The 17,136-nt window shown below is 52.2% G+C and overlaps 1 protein-coding gene and 1 pseudogene across 1 annotated transcript; one reads left to right on the plus strand and one right to left on the minus strand.

The window, feature by feature from the left end:
* Positions 1 to 267: 267 nt before the first annotated feature.
* NYNRIN (NYN domain and retroviral integrase containing) lies at positions 268 to 16,806 on the minus strand. Its single transcript, XM_060175275.1, has 7 exons — positions 16,067 to 16,806; positions 14,061 to 15,932; positions 11,664 to 11,794; positions 11,444 to 11,540; positions 6,417 to 6,518; positions 6,151 to 6,252; positions 268 to 3,711 (listed from the first exon to the last, which is right to left on the minus strand). The coding sequence occupies exons 1-7, from the start codon at positions 16,789 to 16,791 to the stop codon at positions 837 to 839; spliced, it is 5,904 nt and encodes a 1,967-aa protein (XP_060031258.1). The 5' UTR covers positions 16,792 to 16,806; the 3' UTR covers positions 268 to 836.
* Positions 12,161 to 12,549, plus strand: LOC103125387 (NHP2-like protein 1; annotated as a pseudogene).
* Positions 16,807 to 17,136: the final 330 nt, after the last annotated feature.

A 17,136-nucleotide genomic window follows, 5' to 3' on the forward strand; every position in this document is an offset into this window, starting at 1 on the left:
TACTCATTTCAGAACCACCCAACTCCCACCTCCACCCCCCCCCCCATCCCCACTAAAACAGAGGCCAAGGCCCCTGGTCTAGATAAAGCAGCTCTTCAGGTAAAGATGCCACACTTTGGCATTGAGATCCTTGATTCCTGTGGGGTCGATGCCATGGAAACGGGGTGGAGGTGTTGTCTCCATGGGCTGGAGTCAAATGAGGTAGCTGACTCAGTTTTGAGCCCTCTCTCCACGCCAGTAAGCAGGACACACATACTGTGGCTGTCCCTCCTGAGACTGCCGGCCCTTCTGTGACAGCTGGGCGTCTGCCCTCACAGCCTGCATGGATGTGTCAGCTGAGACAAGTTTAAGGGCAAAGGGTGTCTAGGTGAGCAGGTTGGGACAAATCCACAATTGAGGTTTCTATAGGAGGGGAATGTGGCCTGGAGCCACATGAGTAAGGTAGGTGTGTGTGTGTGTGTGTGTGTGTGTGTGTGTGTGTGTGTGTGTGTGTGTGTGTGTTAGCCCTCATGTGACAGAGCAAAGGGGTTACTCTAAGGGAAAGACATTGAGCCTCACATACTTTAGCAAAGGAGCTTTCCACTCCCCAAGATGAAATCACCAGAGGACTGTCATCTAACAACTTTTGGCAGATTCTTCCAATACTTCAAACAGGGGGCACTTCCATCGAGACCCTGGCCTCTAATTCAAGGCAATTTAGCAAAGCTTTGTGAGGCAAGTTCTCTACAAAAGGCACAAGTAAGGGCCCCTAGAGGGCTATGCAAACATGATTTGGGAGGGACAGGGGCTCCACTCCACTGCCTCCTCAAACTTCCCCTGCTCTCCCCAGCTCCAGCTCATTCCTCCAAGGCCTTGAAGGACAGGGGAAGGTCATTCTTGGCAAAGACCCTCATCAGACCGCTGGGGTAGATGCACCCAAGCTTCTCTGGACTTGGGAAGCCCCAGACCCTGTAAAGAGAGAAACTCAGCCGGTCTCCAATGTAGAAGGGCCCCACCCACTTGGCGCTGGTGCCATTCCTGGGGAGGGACAGCAGGAGGACCTGGTCACCCATGCTCCACTCTCTCTCTTGGCTCTCACGCCTGAAGCGCCTGTTCTCCGCCTTCTCAACTGCTTTGTCAGCCACCCGCCAGTGGAGCTCCAGCACCTCCCGGGTCAGCTGCACCAGAAACAGGTCCATCTTCAGCCCCTCCAGATTGGCGCTGCTCATCTCCCACCACAGGGGCTCTGGCAGCTTGAGCTCATCACCCGTCAGGATCTGGAAGGGGGTGGCGTGGGAGGACGAGGCCCTAAAGGCCAGGTGCAGCAGGGGCAGGGAGGCCGCCCACCGCTTGCCATGCAGGAAGATGAACTCCTTGAGAGCCCTCTTGAATTCCCAGTAGGCCTCTGAGCTCAGCAGGCTGGGGAACTGGAGGTTTTTGCTCAGGATGGCCACCTGGACCCCCAGGGCCAGCCCGCAGCTCACCAGGACGTGCCGGGCGAACTGCGGGCCCTGGGCGGCCTCCAGCCGGATGGGAACCCCCCAGCGGGCGAACACGTGCTGCAGCAGCACCTGGGCCACAGCCATGTGTGTGTAGGGCTTCAGGGGGAAGGCCTCCACCCACCTGGTGTTGGGGTCGGCCACGATCAGCACGTGCTTGTGGCCTTCCTCGCTGGCGGTGACGGGACCCACCACCTCCATCTGCAGGTTGGCCCAGGGCGCGGTGGAGCGCAGAGGCCACAGGGACTCGATGACCTTGAGCTCGCCACCCGGCAGGTGACGCGGGAGGCAGAACAGGCAGCTCCTGCAGTAATCACGCAAGTGCTCCTGCATCCCCGGCCACCACCCCAGCAGCCGCAGCTTTTTGTAGGTCTCCTCCGGCTTCTGGTGGCCTCCCACGGGCAGGTTGTGCACGGAGAAGATCAGGTCCCTCCGGAGCTGCTTTGGGACCACCCAGACACTGGGCCGTTTTTTCTCAGACTTAAACATGAGCAGGCCACTCTCTTTGTCAATGCAGAGAGCGTTAAAGACGGGGCTGAAGGGGGAGGAGTTGGGGGGGCGCTGGCCAGTCTGCAGCTTGGCCCTGATGTCCACCAGCACACTATCACTCAGCTGCAACGCCAGCAGGTTGGGCCTCTTGCCCAGGCGGTAGGGAGACATGACAGGGGCTGGGACATCTGTGGGCAAGCTCCAACGCTGCCCACCCCCCTGGGCACCCTGCTTGGCCAGCGAGTCCACTGTCACAGCAAACAGGGAGCCCCGGTAGGAGGTCCGGTAGATAAACGGGAGGACTGAGAAGCTGGAGGTAAGGGAGATGATGTAGGAGAGGAGGCTGGGGTGAGGTAGTGGAATCCCTTCCGAGGACAGGAAGCCCCGGGCTCCCCAGAGGGGCAGCAGCTCCCAGAGGAGGCTGAAGATCCAGTGGCAGTGTGTGAGGAAAACCACAGGCAGCTGGGACCGGCCAAAGCGCTCTAAGCCACAGGCCACAGCCGCCAGGTGGGCATAGGTTGGGGTGTAAGGGGGGCAGGAGAAGGAGAGAGAGACTGGGGCACTGCTGGGAGACAGGATGTACAGCCCAAAGCCGGAACTTGGCTCATCCTCATGGTCAGCGGAGTAGCCTGACACGTGGATGCAGATGAAAGTGGACAGATCAGACAAATGGGGCAGAGCCTGGAAGCAGCGTGGCATGGCGGCCTCAGGAGTCAGCATGCGGTTCTTCCCCAGCAGGCCCTGCGGGAGGGCCAGCTCCAGGGCCCTCTTGCCTTTGTCCTGCACCAAAAGCGACCATCGGAGCAACCAAGCTTTGGAGACCCTGTGGTCCTCCTGTGTCTTGGGGTCCACCGTGGCCCGGCAGGCATAGGACATGTCTAGTATCACCGGGGTATCTCCAATGCAGCGGGAGAAATGCTTGAGGGCCCAGGCCACGGCGTAGGGGCTGTCTCCCCCAGAATGGGGGCCCTGGCTCTCCTCATCAGGGAGCAGGGGCTTTGAGGTATAGGCAGTGGGGTGCTTCCTCCCCAAGTGCTCCTGGTAGACCATGGCCGTCAGGGCTACCTGGCTGACCATCACCTCCATGCGGAAGGGCAGCTGGGGGTCAGGGGGTGTCAGGCAGAGGGCAGACACCAGAGCTCGCTTGAGCGCCAGGAAGGCCGTCTCGTGCTCCCGCTGCCACTGCCAGTCTGTCTTCTGCCTGAGGAGGCTGTGCAGGGGCCCCATGAGGGCCTCATAGTCAGTGATGGCATCCCGGTGGGAGTCCACGAACCCCACAAAGAAGGAGAGAGCAGTGAAGTTGCTGGGCACAGTCATCTGGGCCAGGTGGGCAAGGACCTGCTGGCAGGGGGCCTTGCCATCCCAAGGGACACCCTGGGAGGCAGAAGGTGCAACCGGCATGAGATCAATGTCCAAGGCCTCATCTTGGGGTCTGTGGAGGCTTAGGCACCGGAGGATTTCCTCCGAGAGCAAGGGGCAGTCATCACTGAACACCGACTCCAGTGAGGACTCCTGGCCCTCCTCCTCTGCCAGCTCCGGCTCCGGCTCCGGCTCCGGCTCCGGCATCCCCTGCTCCTCTTCCTGCTGCTGACTCTGCCTCTCCTCCTTCTCCTCTCTCACTTCCTCCACCTTCTGTGGACCCTCTGGGGGCGCAGGGGCAATGCTATTACTTGGCACTGAGCTGGTCAAGTTGGGAGGGAGAGTCTTCCACACCTTTAGGAAGTTGCCAATGTCGGTATCCAGCCTACACCCAAACCACAGAACAGAGGGGTCAGAGGCCAGAGGTCAACTCCAGGGAGCCTCCAAGAGCCTCATCCCACTGCTGAAGGTCTTCAAGACTGAGACAAGTGCCCACTGACTCAGCTTTTTATCAAACTGGAGGAAATGACACTTGGAGGTCAGCCTGGGAAACTGTCCCCTGCTGGGTCCAGGGAACTGGGAGCCAGGGAAATTAAGGGGACAGAGAGAGGATGCAGACCAGAGGATCTGAGTCTCAGCAAACCAGTTCTACTGGCACCAGCCCAGTGACTCTGGGACATTGACTTGAGTGCATTCACTCAAGTGACTCACAAGAGCAGCCCAAGAGGCAGCACAGTGAGTAGAGCATTGAACTTGCAAGCGCGAGGTCCTAAATTCAGTCCTCAGTGTTGCACATATCAGTGTGATGCTCTGGTTGTCTCTCCCCCCTCTCTTTCTTTTTCTCTCATTAAATAAATCTTTAAAAATAAAACGAAGTTTCACTTGAAATAAATAAATAGTAAAAAAAAAATAAAGAAAAAAAAGAAAAACAAGAGGTGATTCAGAGGACAGTTGATGTGCTAGACCCTGGTTCAATCCCTGGCTCTGGTTTTCTCTCCATCTCTGTCCCCTTCTCTCTCATAACTTTAAAAAAATTATTTATCTATCTATCTATCTATTTATTTATTATCAGTTGCTGCTGAGTTCTACTCTGGTGTACAATGGTGCTTGGGCATGAAAGTCTTTTTGCATAACCACTATGCTATTTCCCCCCTGTAAATAAAACTTACCAAAAAAAAAAAAAAGGAGGAAGAGAAAGAGAGAGAAGAGGAAGGGAAGAAACAATGAAGCAAACAAACAAGCAACCAACCGACCACTGAACACAAATGCCAGTTGTGGAAGGATACATGTGGCATTAAAGTGTGTGTGTGTGTGTGTGTGTGTGTGTGTGTGTGTGTGTGTGTGTGTGTGGTGTGTGTGTGTGGTGTGTGTGTGTGTGTGTGTGTGTGTGTGGTGTGTGTGTGTGGTGTGTGTGTGTGTGTGGTGTGTGTGTGTGTGGTGTGTGTGTGTGTGTGTGTGTGTGGTGTGTGTTTGTGTGGTGTGTGTGTGTGTGTGTGGTGTGTGTGTGTGTGGTGTGTGTGTGTGTGTGTGGTGTGTGTGGTGTGTGTGGTGTGTGTGTGTGTGTGTGTGTGTGTGTGTGGTGTGTGTGGTGTGTGTGGTGTGTGTGTGTGTGTGGTGTGTGTGTGTGTGTGGTGTGTGTGTGTGTGTGGTGTGTGTGTGTGTGTGTGTGGTGTGTGTGTGTGTGGTGTGTGTGTGTGTGTGGTGTGTGTGTGTGTGTGTGTGTGGTGTGTGTGTGTGTGTGTGTGTGTAAGGCACTGAGAGTCTAACTCACACCTATGAAAATGATCTACATCATAAGAACAAGAAATGACAAGTGTTGTGGAGAGAAAGAGACTCTGCTCCACTGCTGGTGGGAATGCAAAGTGGTGCAGCCTCTTTGGAAGACTGTCTGGAGAGTCTTTAAACAAATAAAAATGGAATTACCTTGTGATCCAGCAATACCACTCTTAGGCATTTATCCAAACACTAAGCAAACACTAATTTAAAGGGACATGTGCATCCCTGTGTTCACAGTTGTTTTATTCAAAGACTAGAAACACATTAAATGCCTGTCAACAGATGACTGGCTAAAGAATTTATGGGATATATACTCCATGGAATACTACTCTGTCATCAAAAAAGATGATATTGAGTCCTTTGAGACAAAATGGGTGGAATTGGAGGTGATTATGCTTAGTGAAAAAAATAAAGAGATAAAAGACAATTACCAGATGGTTTCACTCATACGTTGAATCTAGAGAACAGATACACATGAACTGGCAAAAAAAATCAAACAAACAAACAAAAAACAGGAGCAAACAGTTCCTAAGACTTGTGAGAATTATGGTTATCTTTGGGAGGTGGGAGGGCAGACAGAGAACTTTGGTGGCGGCTGCAGTGTGAAACTATACTCTGTATATCTTACAATCTTGTAACCCACTGTTAATCACAATGTATACTCTGTATACCTTACAGTCTTGTGACCCACTGTTAATCACAATGAAAAACGGGGGGAGAGAGTGTGTAGGTAAGGGAGACAGCACAATGACAGAATATCAGACTTTGTATCTGAAGCTCCAGAGACGCCAGGTTCAAATCACTGTGCACCATAACCCACAGTTGAGCAGTGCTCTGATCCAAAGATACAGGGGGCAGGGGCGGGAGAATAAATACACAAATGATTAAAGTGTGTGTGGAATTGCAGAACCATGTTGTGAGTGCTTTCTGGACTCATAGTACGCAGCATCCATATAAAGACCTGAGTAAGTCAAATCCTCCTGGGCTAAGAGTCATTAGAAGAAAGGGCCAACTTCTGGTGAGTCACAGGAGGTAAGCGGCCCCTTACCTGTTTGGCTTCCTTAGAAACTCGTCCAGGGTGGGGCCATCACGGCCCAAGGGGTCGTCGGGCACCATGAAGAGATTCCCCGCAAAGGTAAAGGGCAGGAGACTGAGCAGGGAGAGGAGGCACATCACAAAGCAGGCCTGACCCACCCAGGCTCCACCGCATATCTCCCTCCATCAGGACTGTGCCCACTTCTCCTCCCAGCCTCTATACCCCTGCCAAGGGCTGCCTGATGCCCAAGGGAAGGGCCTGCTGGAACTCTGCCTCACCGATCTTTGACTGTCAGTTTCTTGGGATTGTTCACCAGGACGTGGAGCTGCTCATTGGTGACAATGATGCCGTCTGTCTCCTCTGCCAGCTTTACCATGAACCTACAGGGGGACAGGGGCCAGTTAACCACCCAGAAGCACCTCAGTGTCCCAGGGCTTTGAGAAAACCAATTTGCAGGTCAAGGGAGGAATGGCCTTGCTCAGCAGCAGAGTGCATGGGTGAGGCCCTGAGTGTGATCTCAGCTACCTAAAGAACAAAACAGCAAACAACAGTACCCAACAGGGCATTCTGAATAGAGCATTGGACCAGAAAACATGAGGTCCCAAGTTTGATCTCTAACATCACATATGCCAAGGTGATGATGTGGTGTTCTCTATTTCTTTAATGCATAGACTACAGTTCTGAGTATATATATTCCTTTAAGATTAAACACTTCCAGTTTCAAATTGGTGAACTGATTGAATTTTAACCCTGGGCTTGAATGGTTCATGCATTTCTAATAACTTTTGAAGGGAAATACATTTTTTAAAAAATTATAAAAATAAATAAATAACAAAAGAAATAAAAATGATTTTAAAATAAAAAGGCAGCCCTGGAGGTGGTATAGTGGATAAGGTGTTAGACGCTCGAGCGTGAGGTCCTGAATTTGATCCCCAGCAAAGCATGTGTCAGAGTGATGCCCTGGTTCTCTCACCCTCTTTTTTTCATTAATAAATAAATCTTTTAGAAAGAAACAAAAAGACAGGCTAGGAGGTTCTGCAGTCAGTAGAACACTAGATTTGCAAAGTTTACTTCTCAGCATCGCACATGCCAGAGTGATGTTCTTATTCTCTCATAAGTAATGCAAGCATGTATACTACAGGTGTACACATATCCATAAGCAAAGGGCAATTATATAGCTCAAAGTCTAAGTGCTCAATAATGGCTGAAGAGCCTAAAGAAGGCATCATAAATTCTCTAACTGATTGGACTTAGACCAAATTAGCTGGGCAGCCTAGCAGAAATGCCCAAAGAAGACAGATCCCCAAAACTTAACACTGGCTGGGCTCAACAAATGTTATTAAATATCTAAATAACTGAGAGAAAGTCTAAGATCATCAGATAAAGAGAGGACTACAAAAGTTGGGTAAAGGTGAGAGACTGGCCCACTTAATAATGGCCCTTTTGGTTAATATCACACCACCTCATTATCTTGGGCCCTAGTTAGGGAATCCTTGGATTCCCATATACATATGATGGGCCTTGACCTCTAAAGGATCCCTCTCTCCACCACCACTGGTCCCTTCCATAAGGAACAGCATCTTGTGGACCCTCCTAGGACTTTATCCTCACAATAAAGCAACAATGGTAGGGGTAACCCCAGTCTCCAAAGGGAGGGTGGTGGTATCCTGCCCTGCCACTCAAGAAAGACTGGTCCTGAAATGAGTGCAGCCTGCACAGTTCCCAGTTGTGACCATAAGCTGTAAGCTCAGACCAACAGGGACTTAGAGGTTACACAGGCTCTGGTGCTAAATATATATATATGCCCTGGATGAGGTAGATGGAGGTAAATAGTTAATTTTAGACACAGAAATTTTTTTTCAAGAATGGGAGCTATTCTCTGCCCTAATTCAACTTTCTAGCCCTTTTTCTCTACTCTGACACCACTCTCTCAGGAGATATTCTTATGCAATTTCAAGCTAGCTACCAAACTCAAGCAAAACTACCATAGTTGTTTGCCCCCAGGAACATACCTAAAATGGTTTCCCTAGCTTTCTTTTACCCTAAAATCCCTAAACTCATCTGCTCTAATCCTACTTTTTGGTTCCTGTTCATTAACCATTTTGTCTCAGCTTAGGTCATGCCACCTTCCAGACACCAAGTAATAGATGCTACCACGACTCTATCCCAACTTCTCTGGGCAGACAGCCTCATCAATGTGTCCTGAACGCTCGCATCTCCAGAGCTCTGGTCCACTAGGAAAAGATAGAAACAGCCTGGGGGTATGGATCGACCTGCCAACGCCCATGCTCAGCCGAGAAGCAGCTACAGAAGCCAGAACTCCTACCTTCCACTCCCCAAAAACAACCTTGATCCATACTCCCAGCAGGGGAGAAGTGATAGGCTGAAGATAAGAGGACTCTGCACTCCAGCTCCATCAGCACCCAGAGAGAGAAGGAAAAGGAGAGGGCCACATGGAGGTAGCTATGTTGTCATGAGTGGCTTGGAAGGGAAGAGAGGATTGAATCAGGAAAAAAAGGGGGCAATTAATGTATAAATGTGATCAGACAGTTGTAGAGATGATGATTGACCCATGTCCACAATCTTAGGGGAATTGTAATGGATTGCAGTGGTGAGAGTGAAGATTCAGAACTCTGGTGGTGGGGCTGGTGTGGATTTAAATCCCTGTTGACATGTAATTCTGTAATTAGAAAATAATTTAAAATAACAAAAATTAACTTTCAACTTCATATTGAGGAGCACATTTTAGTCCAAAAATGCTGTGCTTGGCTGCCAGGAGCTCAGCTCAAGGAGCCTGTCTGTCACCCGTACAGTCTTCTGGGGCCAGTTAGAGGGGCAGGCATGAGCTGGGATACACCCACCCAGCCGTTTACACAAACACAGACCCCTAGTATCACACTGGCATCCACATTCGTGTGCACAGACATGCACACAGAAACCTGTACCCCCTATCCATTCATACACACGTCATTTTTGTTGCTTCGGGCTCCAGCCACGTCTGTCATACAGACATAAAATAACTTCCCTAGGTGCCAGCTGATGGTGGGAGGAGTGGGCAGACACCTAGCATGAGGATAAACTGTGCTCATGTGACAATGTCTGTTTGTAAATTCAAATTTTCCCTCATAAAGTGATTTAAACTAAACTAAATCAAATAATCTTTCCATATATTGCTGTAAGGACTGAACTGAACAAGACAATGCATTCAAGTGTCTAGCTCAGAAACTACCACACAGCATACAAACAGTCCATTATGAGGCTTCACCTATGTACAACACACACACACACACACACACACACACGCCCCATACTGTACAGTACAATACATACAATAGCTGCATTGTCCACCTAAGAAAACACAAGCTGAGGGGTAAAGGACGCTATTCCACTAGGGGCCAGCAGAGGGTCTTCCACAGAAAAGACAACACAGGCAGATAGGGATATAGAAGCACTTGGAGATTTTACATAGGAGGTCTTTTCCTCCCTTTTTCTTTCTTTTGCCTCCAGGGTTGTCGTTGGAGCTCAGTGCCTGCACTACAAGTCCACTGCTCCTGCAGACCCTTTTCCCCCACTTTTTAAAAATAGTATAGATCAGAGAGCAACTGAGAGAGGAAGGGAAGATAGAGAGGGGGAGAGAAAGACACCTGCAGACCTCCTTCACCATTTGTGAAGCGACCCTCTCCCCCCCACACACGCAGATGGGGAGCCGGGGGCTCCAACCGGAATCCTTCCATGGATCCTTGCACTTCGTACTATGTGCAATTAAATCAGTACACTACTACCTGGCCCCCTCTTTTCTCTCTTTCTTTCTTTCTTTCTTTCTCTCTCTCCTTTCCTTCTTTCTTTCTTTTCCCCAGCACAGTTATCTCTGTGACTTCATAATTGTGCAGACTTCACTCTGCACAATTACCACAGTCCCAGCAGACATATTTTTCTTTTCTTTTTTTTTCTTGGGGGGGGTGGGGTAGAAGGTAAGACAGACAGACAGACAGACAGAGAGAGAGAGAGAGAGAGAGAGAAGCAGAGGGAAGAGATGCCACAACACTACTGCAAAGCTTGCAGGGCTTCCCCTGGCAGGTTGTTCTCATGTGGAAGCCAGGGGCTTGAACCCAGGTCTTTGCACACGGTAAAGTGTGTGTTCTAGCAGATGAGCTATCTCCCAGCCCTGAGACTAGCTCTTAAAGGAGAATGCCTGAGCTGCTTTGCCCAGACTTCCCAGGTCTGAAGGCTGAGGGGACACCAGTAATTGGGAAAATCAGGAAGAAGCAGACTTTCTCCCTGCCAGGAAATCTGATCAAAGCCGGTATCTGCCTGGCATCAGCCCCAGTCCAGGGCCAGTGACTGTCAGGGAAACCCAGGCTCCCAAGCTCCCACCTGCATACTGGTTTGAGTCTTGTGGGTCGGCGAGTGCTTAGGATTGGCAAGGAGAGAGTACAGGCTAACTTCATTTTCAGAGCCCAGCTAGGGCTCCGCCACATACAGCCATACAGACACCACCTTCTGGTGCCAGGACTAGGGCAGAAAAAGACTGAAGCAGCTCCCTGAGACATAAATATAAAGCTCCCCTCCTTCCGCCCCCCCAAAAAAAGTTTAGAGAAACAGCTGAGTAAAAGCATTGAAAGGCACCTGGACTAGCTTCCTTCAAAGTGGTAGGTTTCAGCCTGCAGGTCATGAAGAAATCCTGTTACTGGGAGTTGGGAGGTAGCATAACGGGTTAAGCTCACGTGGCACAAAGAGCAAGGACTGGTGTAAGGATCCCGGTTTGAGCCCCCAGCTCCCCACCTGCAGGGGAGTCACTTCACAGGCGGTGAAGCAGGTCTGCAGGTATCTATCTTTCTCTCCCCTTCTCTGTCTTCCCCTCCTCTCTCCATTTCTCTCTGTCTTATCTAATAATGACGGCATCAATAACTACAATAATAATAACTACAACAACAATAAAAAAACAAGGGCAACAAAAGGGAAAATAAATCTTAAAATAAGAAAGGCAGAAAGAAGGAAAGAAGGAAAGAAGGAAAGAAAGAAGGAAAGAAGGAAAGAAGGAAAGAAGGAAAGAAAGAAAGAAAGAGAGAAATCCTGTTAACTAAGATGATTACAGTGCTCATCCTGAAGATGGGAAGGGCCCTCCCTCAGGCTTGGGGAAGTGACGCTAGGCCCTCCCATCCTGAGTCCCCTCTTCTGCCCATAGAGGTGCTGGACCACCTGTCCTCTGCTCCCTCCCCAAGGCAGATGGGTCAGCACTGCAACCGCCTGCCCAGCCCAGCCCTTTGCCCCCTCCCCACAGAGAGAAGGCCAGAGGCCCACACACCTGTAGTCATAGGTGGTGATCTTCTTGCCATTCTCCAGCTGGGAAGGGATGATTGAAAGCATCTTAAGGGAATGGAGCTTGGTCAGGAAGTGGCTCTCTGGAGATGCAAGGCAGAGGTCAGACATTCAGAGGAAAAGTTCAGTGGGGCGAAGAGGCAGGCACAAAGAAAATCCAGGCACCTCTTAGAAGGGCAGGGGTGGAGGACAGTGGGGGAACTTACCTTGCACCTTCTGATTCTTCTTCAGCTGCCAGGTGGGCACAAACACAGTGACCTCTCGGTGTCCCCGGTTCCAGAAGTATTGTACCGCCATGGCAATGCCCCGGCAGGAGAAGAAGTGCTGGAGGCCATGCCTGTGGGGGCAGCAGGAAGTAGGGGGCACCTTTCTGCATAAGGACTGGTGCTAGACACATTTCCTTCTCCCTCTGAGCCAGCTGGGGACAGCACAGTGGGCAATGCCAGGAACAAAGTCAGCACTGCTGGTACCAACCAGGCCCTTCTCCGTTTCCTCCATCATCAGACAAACTCTAAGCACTTACTGGGCACACTCACTGACTGTGTGTGTGTGTGTGTGTGTGTGTGTGTGTGTGTGTGTCCCAGGGGGCAAAAAGAAGAGGGAAGCAATCTTTACAATTCAAAGAGTCCTCAGGTCAGAGTCTACCAACTCCTGCACTGAGGGTGGCTATGCTTTCCTGAAGAGCAGTAAGATCATGGCCGCCATGACTGAGGATGATGCAAACCCGAAGGCCTACCCCCTCACAGATGCCCACCCTGCCAAGAAACTACTGCACCTTATTCAGCAGTCATATAACTACAAGCAGCTTCAGGAAGGAGCCAAGGAGGCCACCAAAACTCTCAGTAGAGGCATCTCTGAGTTTATTGTGAAGGCTGTGGATGCTCGGCCCCTAGAGATCATTCCTGCTCCTCCCTCTGCTGTGTGAAGACAAGAGTGTGTGCCCTCCATGTTTGTGCACTCCCAGCAGGCCCTGGGACGGGCTGTGGGGTCTCCAGGCCTGTCACTGCTTGTTCTGTCACCGTCCAAGAAGGTCCATAGCTCAAGCAGCAGATCCGATCCGTCCAGCCATCTGCTGAAAGGCTCATAGTCTAAGCCAGGGACTGTACTTCACCTCGGACTCCCCTCTTCCTGCTGAGATTCTCTAGCATATTGTGTCTCCAACTTTCTATATTTTTTTAAAATACTCATCTTATTTACTTATTCCTTCTTGTTGCCCTTGTTGTTTTTCATTGTTGTTGTAGTTATTATTGTTGTCATCGTTGTTGTATAGGACAGAGAGAAATGGAGAGAGGAGGGGAAGACAGAGACTGGGAGAGAAAGATAGACACCTGCAGACCTGCTTCACCGCCTGTGAAGTGACTCCCCTGCAGGTGGGGAGCCAGGGCTCAAACCCGGATCCTTACGCTGGTCCTTGTGCTTTGCGCCACCTGCCCTTAACCTGCTGTGCTACAGCCCGACTCCCCCAACTTTCTATTATTATGAAATATTTTCACACTGAAAAAAATAGCTCTCTGTTCAGGGCAAGCACTCATTCACACCGAGTAAGTCTGGGACCATGCTCAGCTCAGCATGACCAACTGAGCAGATTCAGTGGGCTGGCGTGTGCTTACGCTAACACACATGCAGCAGGAGGCGCTGTGCAGAGAAGGGCCATTGCTCAGCTGGCTGTGATCAGGAGGAGCTTCACAGGGCTCTGTGCTAAACTTTTAAGATTTTGGCTAGCAGCCCAAGAGGGTGGTACAGTGCATAGAACACTGGACTTTCAAGCATGAGGTCCTGAGTTCAATCCCCAGCATCGCATATTCCAGAGTGGTGCTCTGGTTTCTTTCTGTCTCATAAGTAAATAAATCTTGGATTTAAGAGATAGCATCATGGTTATGAAGAAGATTTTCATGCCGGAGGCACCGAAGGTCCCAGGTTTAATCCCCAGCACCATCATAAGCCAGAGCTGAGCAGTGCTCAGGAATAAGTAAATAAATAAGAAATATTTTGTTGGGGGCTGGGTGGTGGCACACCTGGTTGAGCACACACGTTACAGTGCGCAAGGGCCCAGGTTCAAGCCCCTGGTCCCCACCTGTAGGGGGAAAGCTTCACAAGTGGTGAAACAGGGCTGCAGGCGTCTCCATCTCTTTTCCTCTCTATATCTCCCTTCCTCTCAATTTCTGGATGTCTCTCTCAAATAAAGATAATTTGAAAAAAATTTATCTAAACATTTCGAAGTAGAGTTGAGGCTGCCAGAGACCATATGTGTTTCAGCAGCGGTCAGATCTAAGTCCAGAGATCGGCAGGGTCCTTTCATGGCTCTGGGACCTTGGGGACACTTCATCTCTCTGAGCTATCTCACTGTCTCTGTCTTTATCCAAGAAGAAAAGCAGCAATCTCTCTCTCTCTCTCTCTCTCTCTCTCTCTCTCTCCTCTCTCTCTCTCTCTCTCTCTGCAGGGCTGTAGTGACAATTTCATCCCTTTCCTCTCCATCTGAACCACCCTTGACACCCAAGTAGACAGACACCCCATGAAAGTGACCAGGAAGGAATGCCCGCTCTCTGCACCCCAGCTCCCAGCATCCCCAGCCCCCCCTGCCCCGACACACCCTGGGTACTCACACCATGGCCACACTGCTGCCATCAATGACCACACGCCGCAAATTCTGGTTCCCCGGTTCCCCCGACAGGTTCAGCTCGAAGGGCGTATTCAGAGCCTCATGGTACCTTTGGAAGCTGGTCACGACATTGGTCTGCGGGTTGCGAGATGGCTGCCTCGGAGCCCCCACACAAGCCCCCAAGAGTGCCTCCATCTGAGGTTGGTGCTTAGTGCTGGGAGCCAAGGTGCTGCTGGGCTGGGGAGCCTGCCTTCCAGCCTCCCCCTGGCCCTTGGGGAAGGAGACGCTGTCCTTTGATGAAGGGTGGACCTGTTTTAAGATTTTCCCTGAATCTGCTGGGGCCCTCTGAGCTGTAGGCATCTGGGGAGCTCTGGAGGCTTTTGAGGCTGCAGGTGCTTTGGACATAGCAGGTACTTTGGGAGCTGGAGCTGCCCTGGGGGTAGCGGGTGCTTTGGGGGTAGCGGGTGCTTTAGGGCTGGCAGGTGCTTTGGGAGCTGCAGCAGGTGCTTTGGGGGCAGCAGGTGCTTTAGGGCTGGCAGGTGCTTTGGGGAAAGTTGGTGCTTGGGGGGCAGCAGCTGCTTGGGGAGCAGCAGGTGCTTTAGGGGTGGGAGGTGCTTTGGAAGCAGCAGGTGCTTGAGAGGCAGCAGCTTTTTGGGAGGGAATAGGTTCTTGGGGAACTGCAACTGCTTTGGGGGTGGCAGGTGCTTTGGGGAAAGCTGGTGCTTGGGGAACAGCTGGTGCTTGGGGAGCAGCAGGTGCTTGGGGAGCAGCAGGTACTTGGGGAGCAGCAGCCGCTCTGGGAGGCATGGACCTTGTTTCGTCTGCCAGCCCTGCTTGAGCCTTGGATGCTTTGGGACCTGCAGGCCTTTTCTGGGCTGAGGGCATCTGGGGCATTTCAGGCGCCACTGGAACCAGAGCATCTCTGGCGGCCTTATGAGCCGTAGGCACCACCTGAGCTGCTGGCTCTGTGGTAGCTGAAGGCACTTTGGAGGCTGCAGGTCCCACGGGGACTATAGGCACTTTGGGAACCGCAGGCGGCACATGGGTCTCGGGTGGGCTTGGGGTCAAGGACACCCCTGCAACTATGGGCACTCTGGGAGCTTTAGGCACTGTTGGAGCTGCAGGCGCTGCCTGAGCTGGTTGCCCCACAGGAGTTGGGGACCCCTCTTGAACTGTGGGTGCCCTCTGCCTGGAGGGTGGTATGGGCCCCTGTAGTGGCCCCTTACAGTCCCACAGCACACTTCCCAGCTCCCCCAATGCACTTCCAGCTGGTAGCTGGGATGCAGAGGTCACAGGCATGTCTATCTGGAGAAGCCCAGGGCTAGCCTTGTCCTCTACACCCGAACTCCCTGAGACCATCAGTAAACTCATGACCTTTGAGGGCGTCTCTGGCTTTGGACAATTGTGCAAAGCTAACTCCTCTCCTGGGCCCCCACCCCCACCTGAGCTTTCTACACTGGGCAAAGGGACCAGCTCCTTCTGCTTCCACTCCAGTTTTAAGGGCAAAGGGCTCTGCCCTGGTAGCCTGAACTGAAGGGGGGCCAGCTGCCTCTGCCAGAAGGAGAAGCTGAAGCAGGCCTGGGACAGGAGCCAGGCCAGGTTCAGAGAGTGCATTTCATTGATCCTCCAGAAGGTGGCAGCAATAGCGCCAGGGCACAGGGGCCCAAAGGCAGGCGCTGGGGCCAAGGCTTTCCAGGGTGGGCACACACCCAGGGCAGACACCACAGGCGGGAAGGGGAGTTTGTCGTCCATCCTCTGGACCTTCCTGTGCTGTAACAGGGCCTGTGTGTGGTTGGCAGGATCCTGGCTGTTGCTGGCTTGCAGTGGCCCCTCCTCAGGAGCACCATCCGTACCACCTTGGCTGCCAGGACCAACCCTAGAGGAAATCCAGTTTGTTAGAAGGGTAGGAAGGTCATCTGAACTTCAAATCACTACTTCCTCAGGGTGGTAGTGGGCATGGGGTGGGCCAGGGGAGGGTCAGAGAAGCTACATCATTTCTCTGGAACTTACTCTACCAGCTGCTTGGAGGACTCCTGCTGGGTGCTCTGGCCAGACAAGGACAAGACCTCAGACTGGGTAGCTCCCAGGCTGGGGTCCTCACTCAGGATGTGCCCAGGATCGCCCCCCACAGACACTGTGGCTGGGTCTTCCCTCTGCTGGTGGGGGGGCCCAAACTGTAGAACTTCTGGGTCACAAGAGGTGTCGGGGGAGCCAATTCGGCCAAGCCACTCGATGATGTCCTCCTTGCCTGCGGCATCCCGAACTAGTCTCAGCAGCAGTTCCTGGACGGCTGGGGACAGCCTCAGCAGGTCGGCAGCATGCTGGTCGGCTCGGATCCAGACCAGGGCCCCAAAGGCCCGGGTCACCTCAGCCTCCCAAATCCCCCGGGGGGTGAGGCGAGGGGCAGGGCCCCAGCGCAGCCGGCCCACCAGCTCCTCCAGCCAGTTTTGGGTCATGGTGAAAGACTCGGTCAGCCCGCCCACCATCAAGGAGCCAGGGGGGCCAGGCACCAGGTAGGCCAGAGTGCTCCAGCAGAGGCAGTCCAGAAAGAGGCCCTGGGCTCCGAGGAAGGCGCAGTGCAGGATCGGTGGGTAGCGGACCTCCTTCCACAGCTCTGGGCTGCACAGGCCCTTGAGATATTCCTGAAGCACAGTGAGGAGAGCAGAGGAGTCAGCCCTCGACGGGCCTATGGGAACGGGAGCTTCCCCACCCAGCAGACCCAGCCTCCTGTGCATGTGCCCCAGAGATGTCCATCATCATCCCTCCCGCCCCGCTCCTACCTTCCCACTCATTCATCTCTTTCCATTATCCATGTTGGTTGGTTGGTTGGTTAGCTGGTATAGCCAGAGCACTGCTCAGCTCTGCTTTATAGTGGTGCTGGGGGTTCAACATGGGTCTTCTGGAGCCTTAAGCATGCAAGTCTTTTGCATAATCATTATTTCCTAGAGAATTCTCTGACAGATTGGGAGATGGAGGACAGCTTTGGAGAAAGCAGAGAGAGAGAGAGAGAGAGAAAGAGAAGCTGGGCTGGGAGTCAAGGGCTGGTTCTTTTCCAGCTCAACCTCAATGAGGCTAACTGT

Source organism: Erinaceus europaeus, chromosome 16 (genome assembly GCF_950295315.1).
Source record: "Erinaceus europaeus chromosome 16, mEriEur2.1, whole genome shotgun sequence".
Lineage (NCBI taxonomy): Eukaryota > Metazoa > Chordata > Mammalia > Eulipotyphla > Erinaceidae > Erinaceus > Erinaceus europaeus.

What these genes read in the sequence shown, in the direction of transcription:
- NYNRIN (XM_060175275.1), bottom strand. Translation starts at nt 16,791, where the DNA reads ATGCACAGGAGGCTGGGTCTGCTGGGTGGGGAAGCTCCCGTTCCCATA. An exon ending in GAAGAATCAGAAGGTGCAAG is followed by an intron (nt 11,541 to 11,663) that starts GTAAGTTCCCCC and finishes TTGCATCTCCAG; the next exon opens with AGAGCCACTTCCTGACCAAG. An exon ending in ATCACCACCTATGACTACAG is followed by an intron (nt 6,519 to 11,443) that starts GTGTGTGGGCCT and finishes GTCCCCCTGTAG; the next exon opens with GTTCATGGTAAAGCTGGCAG.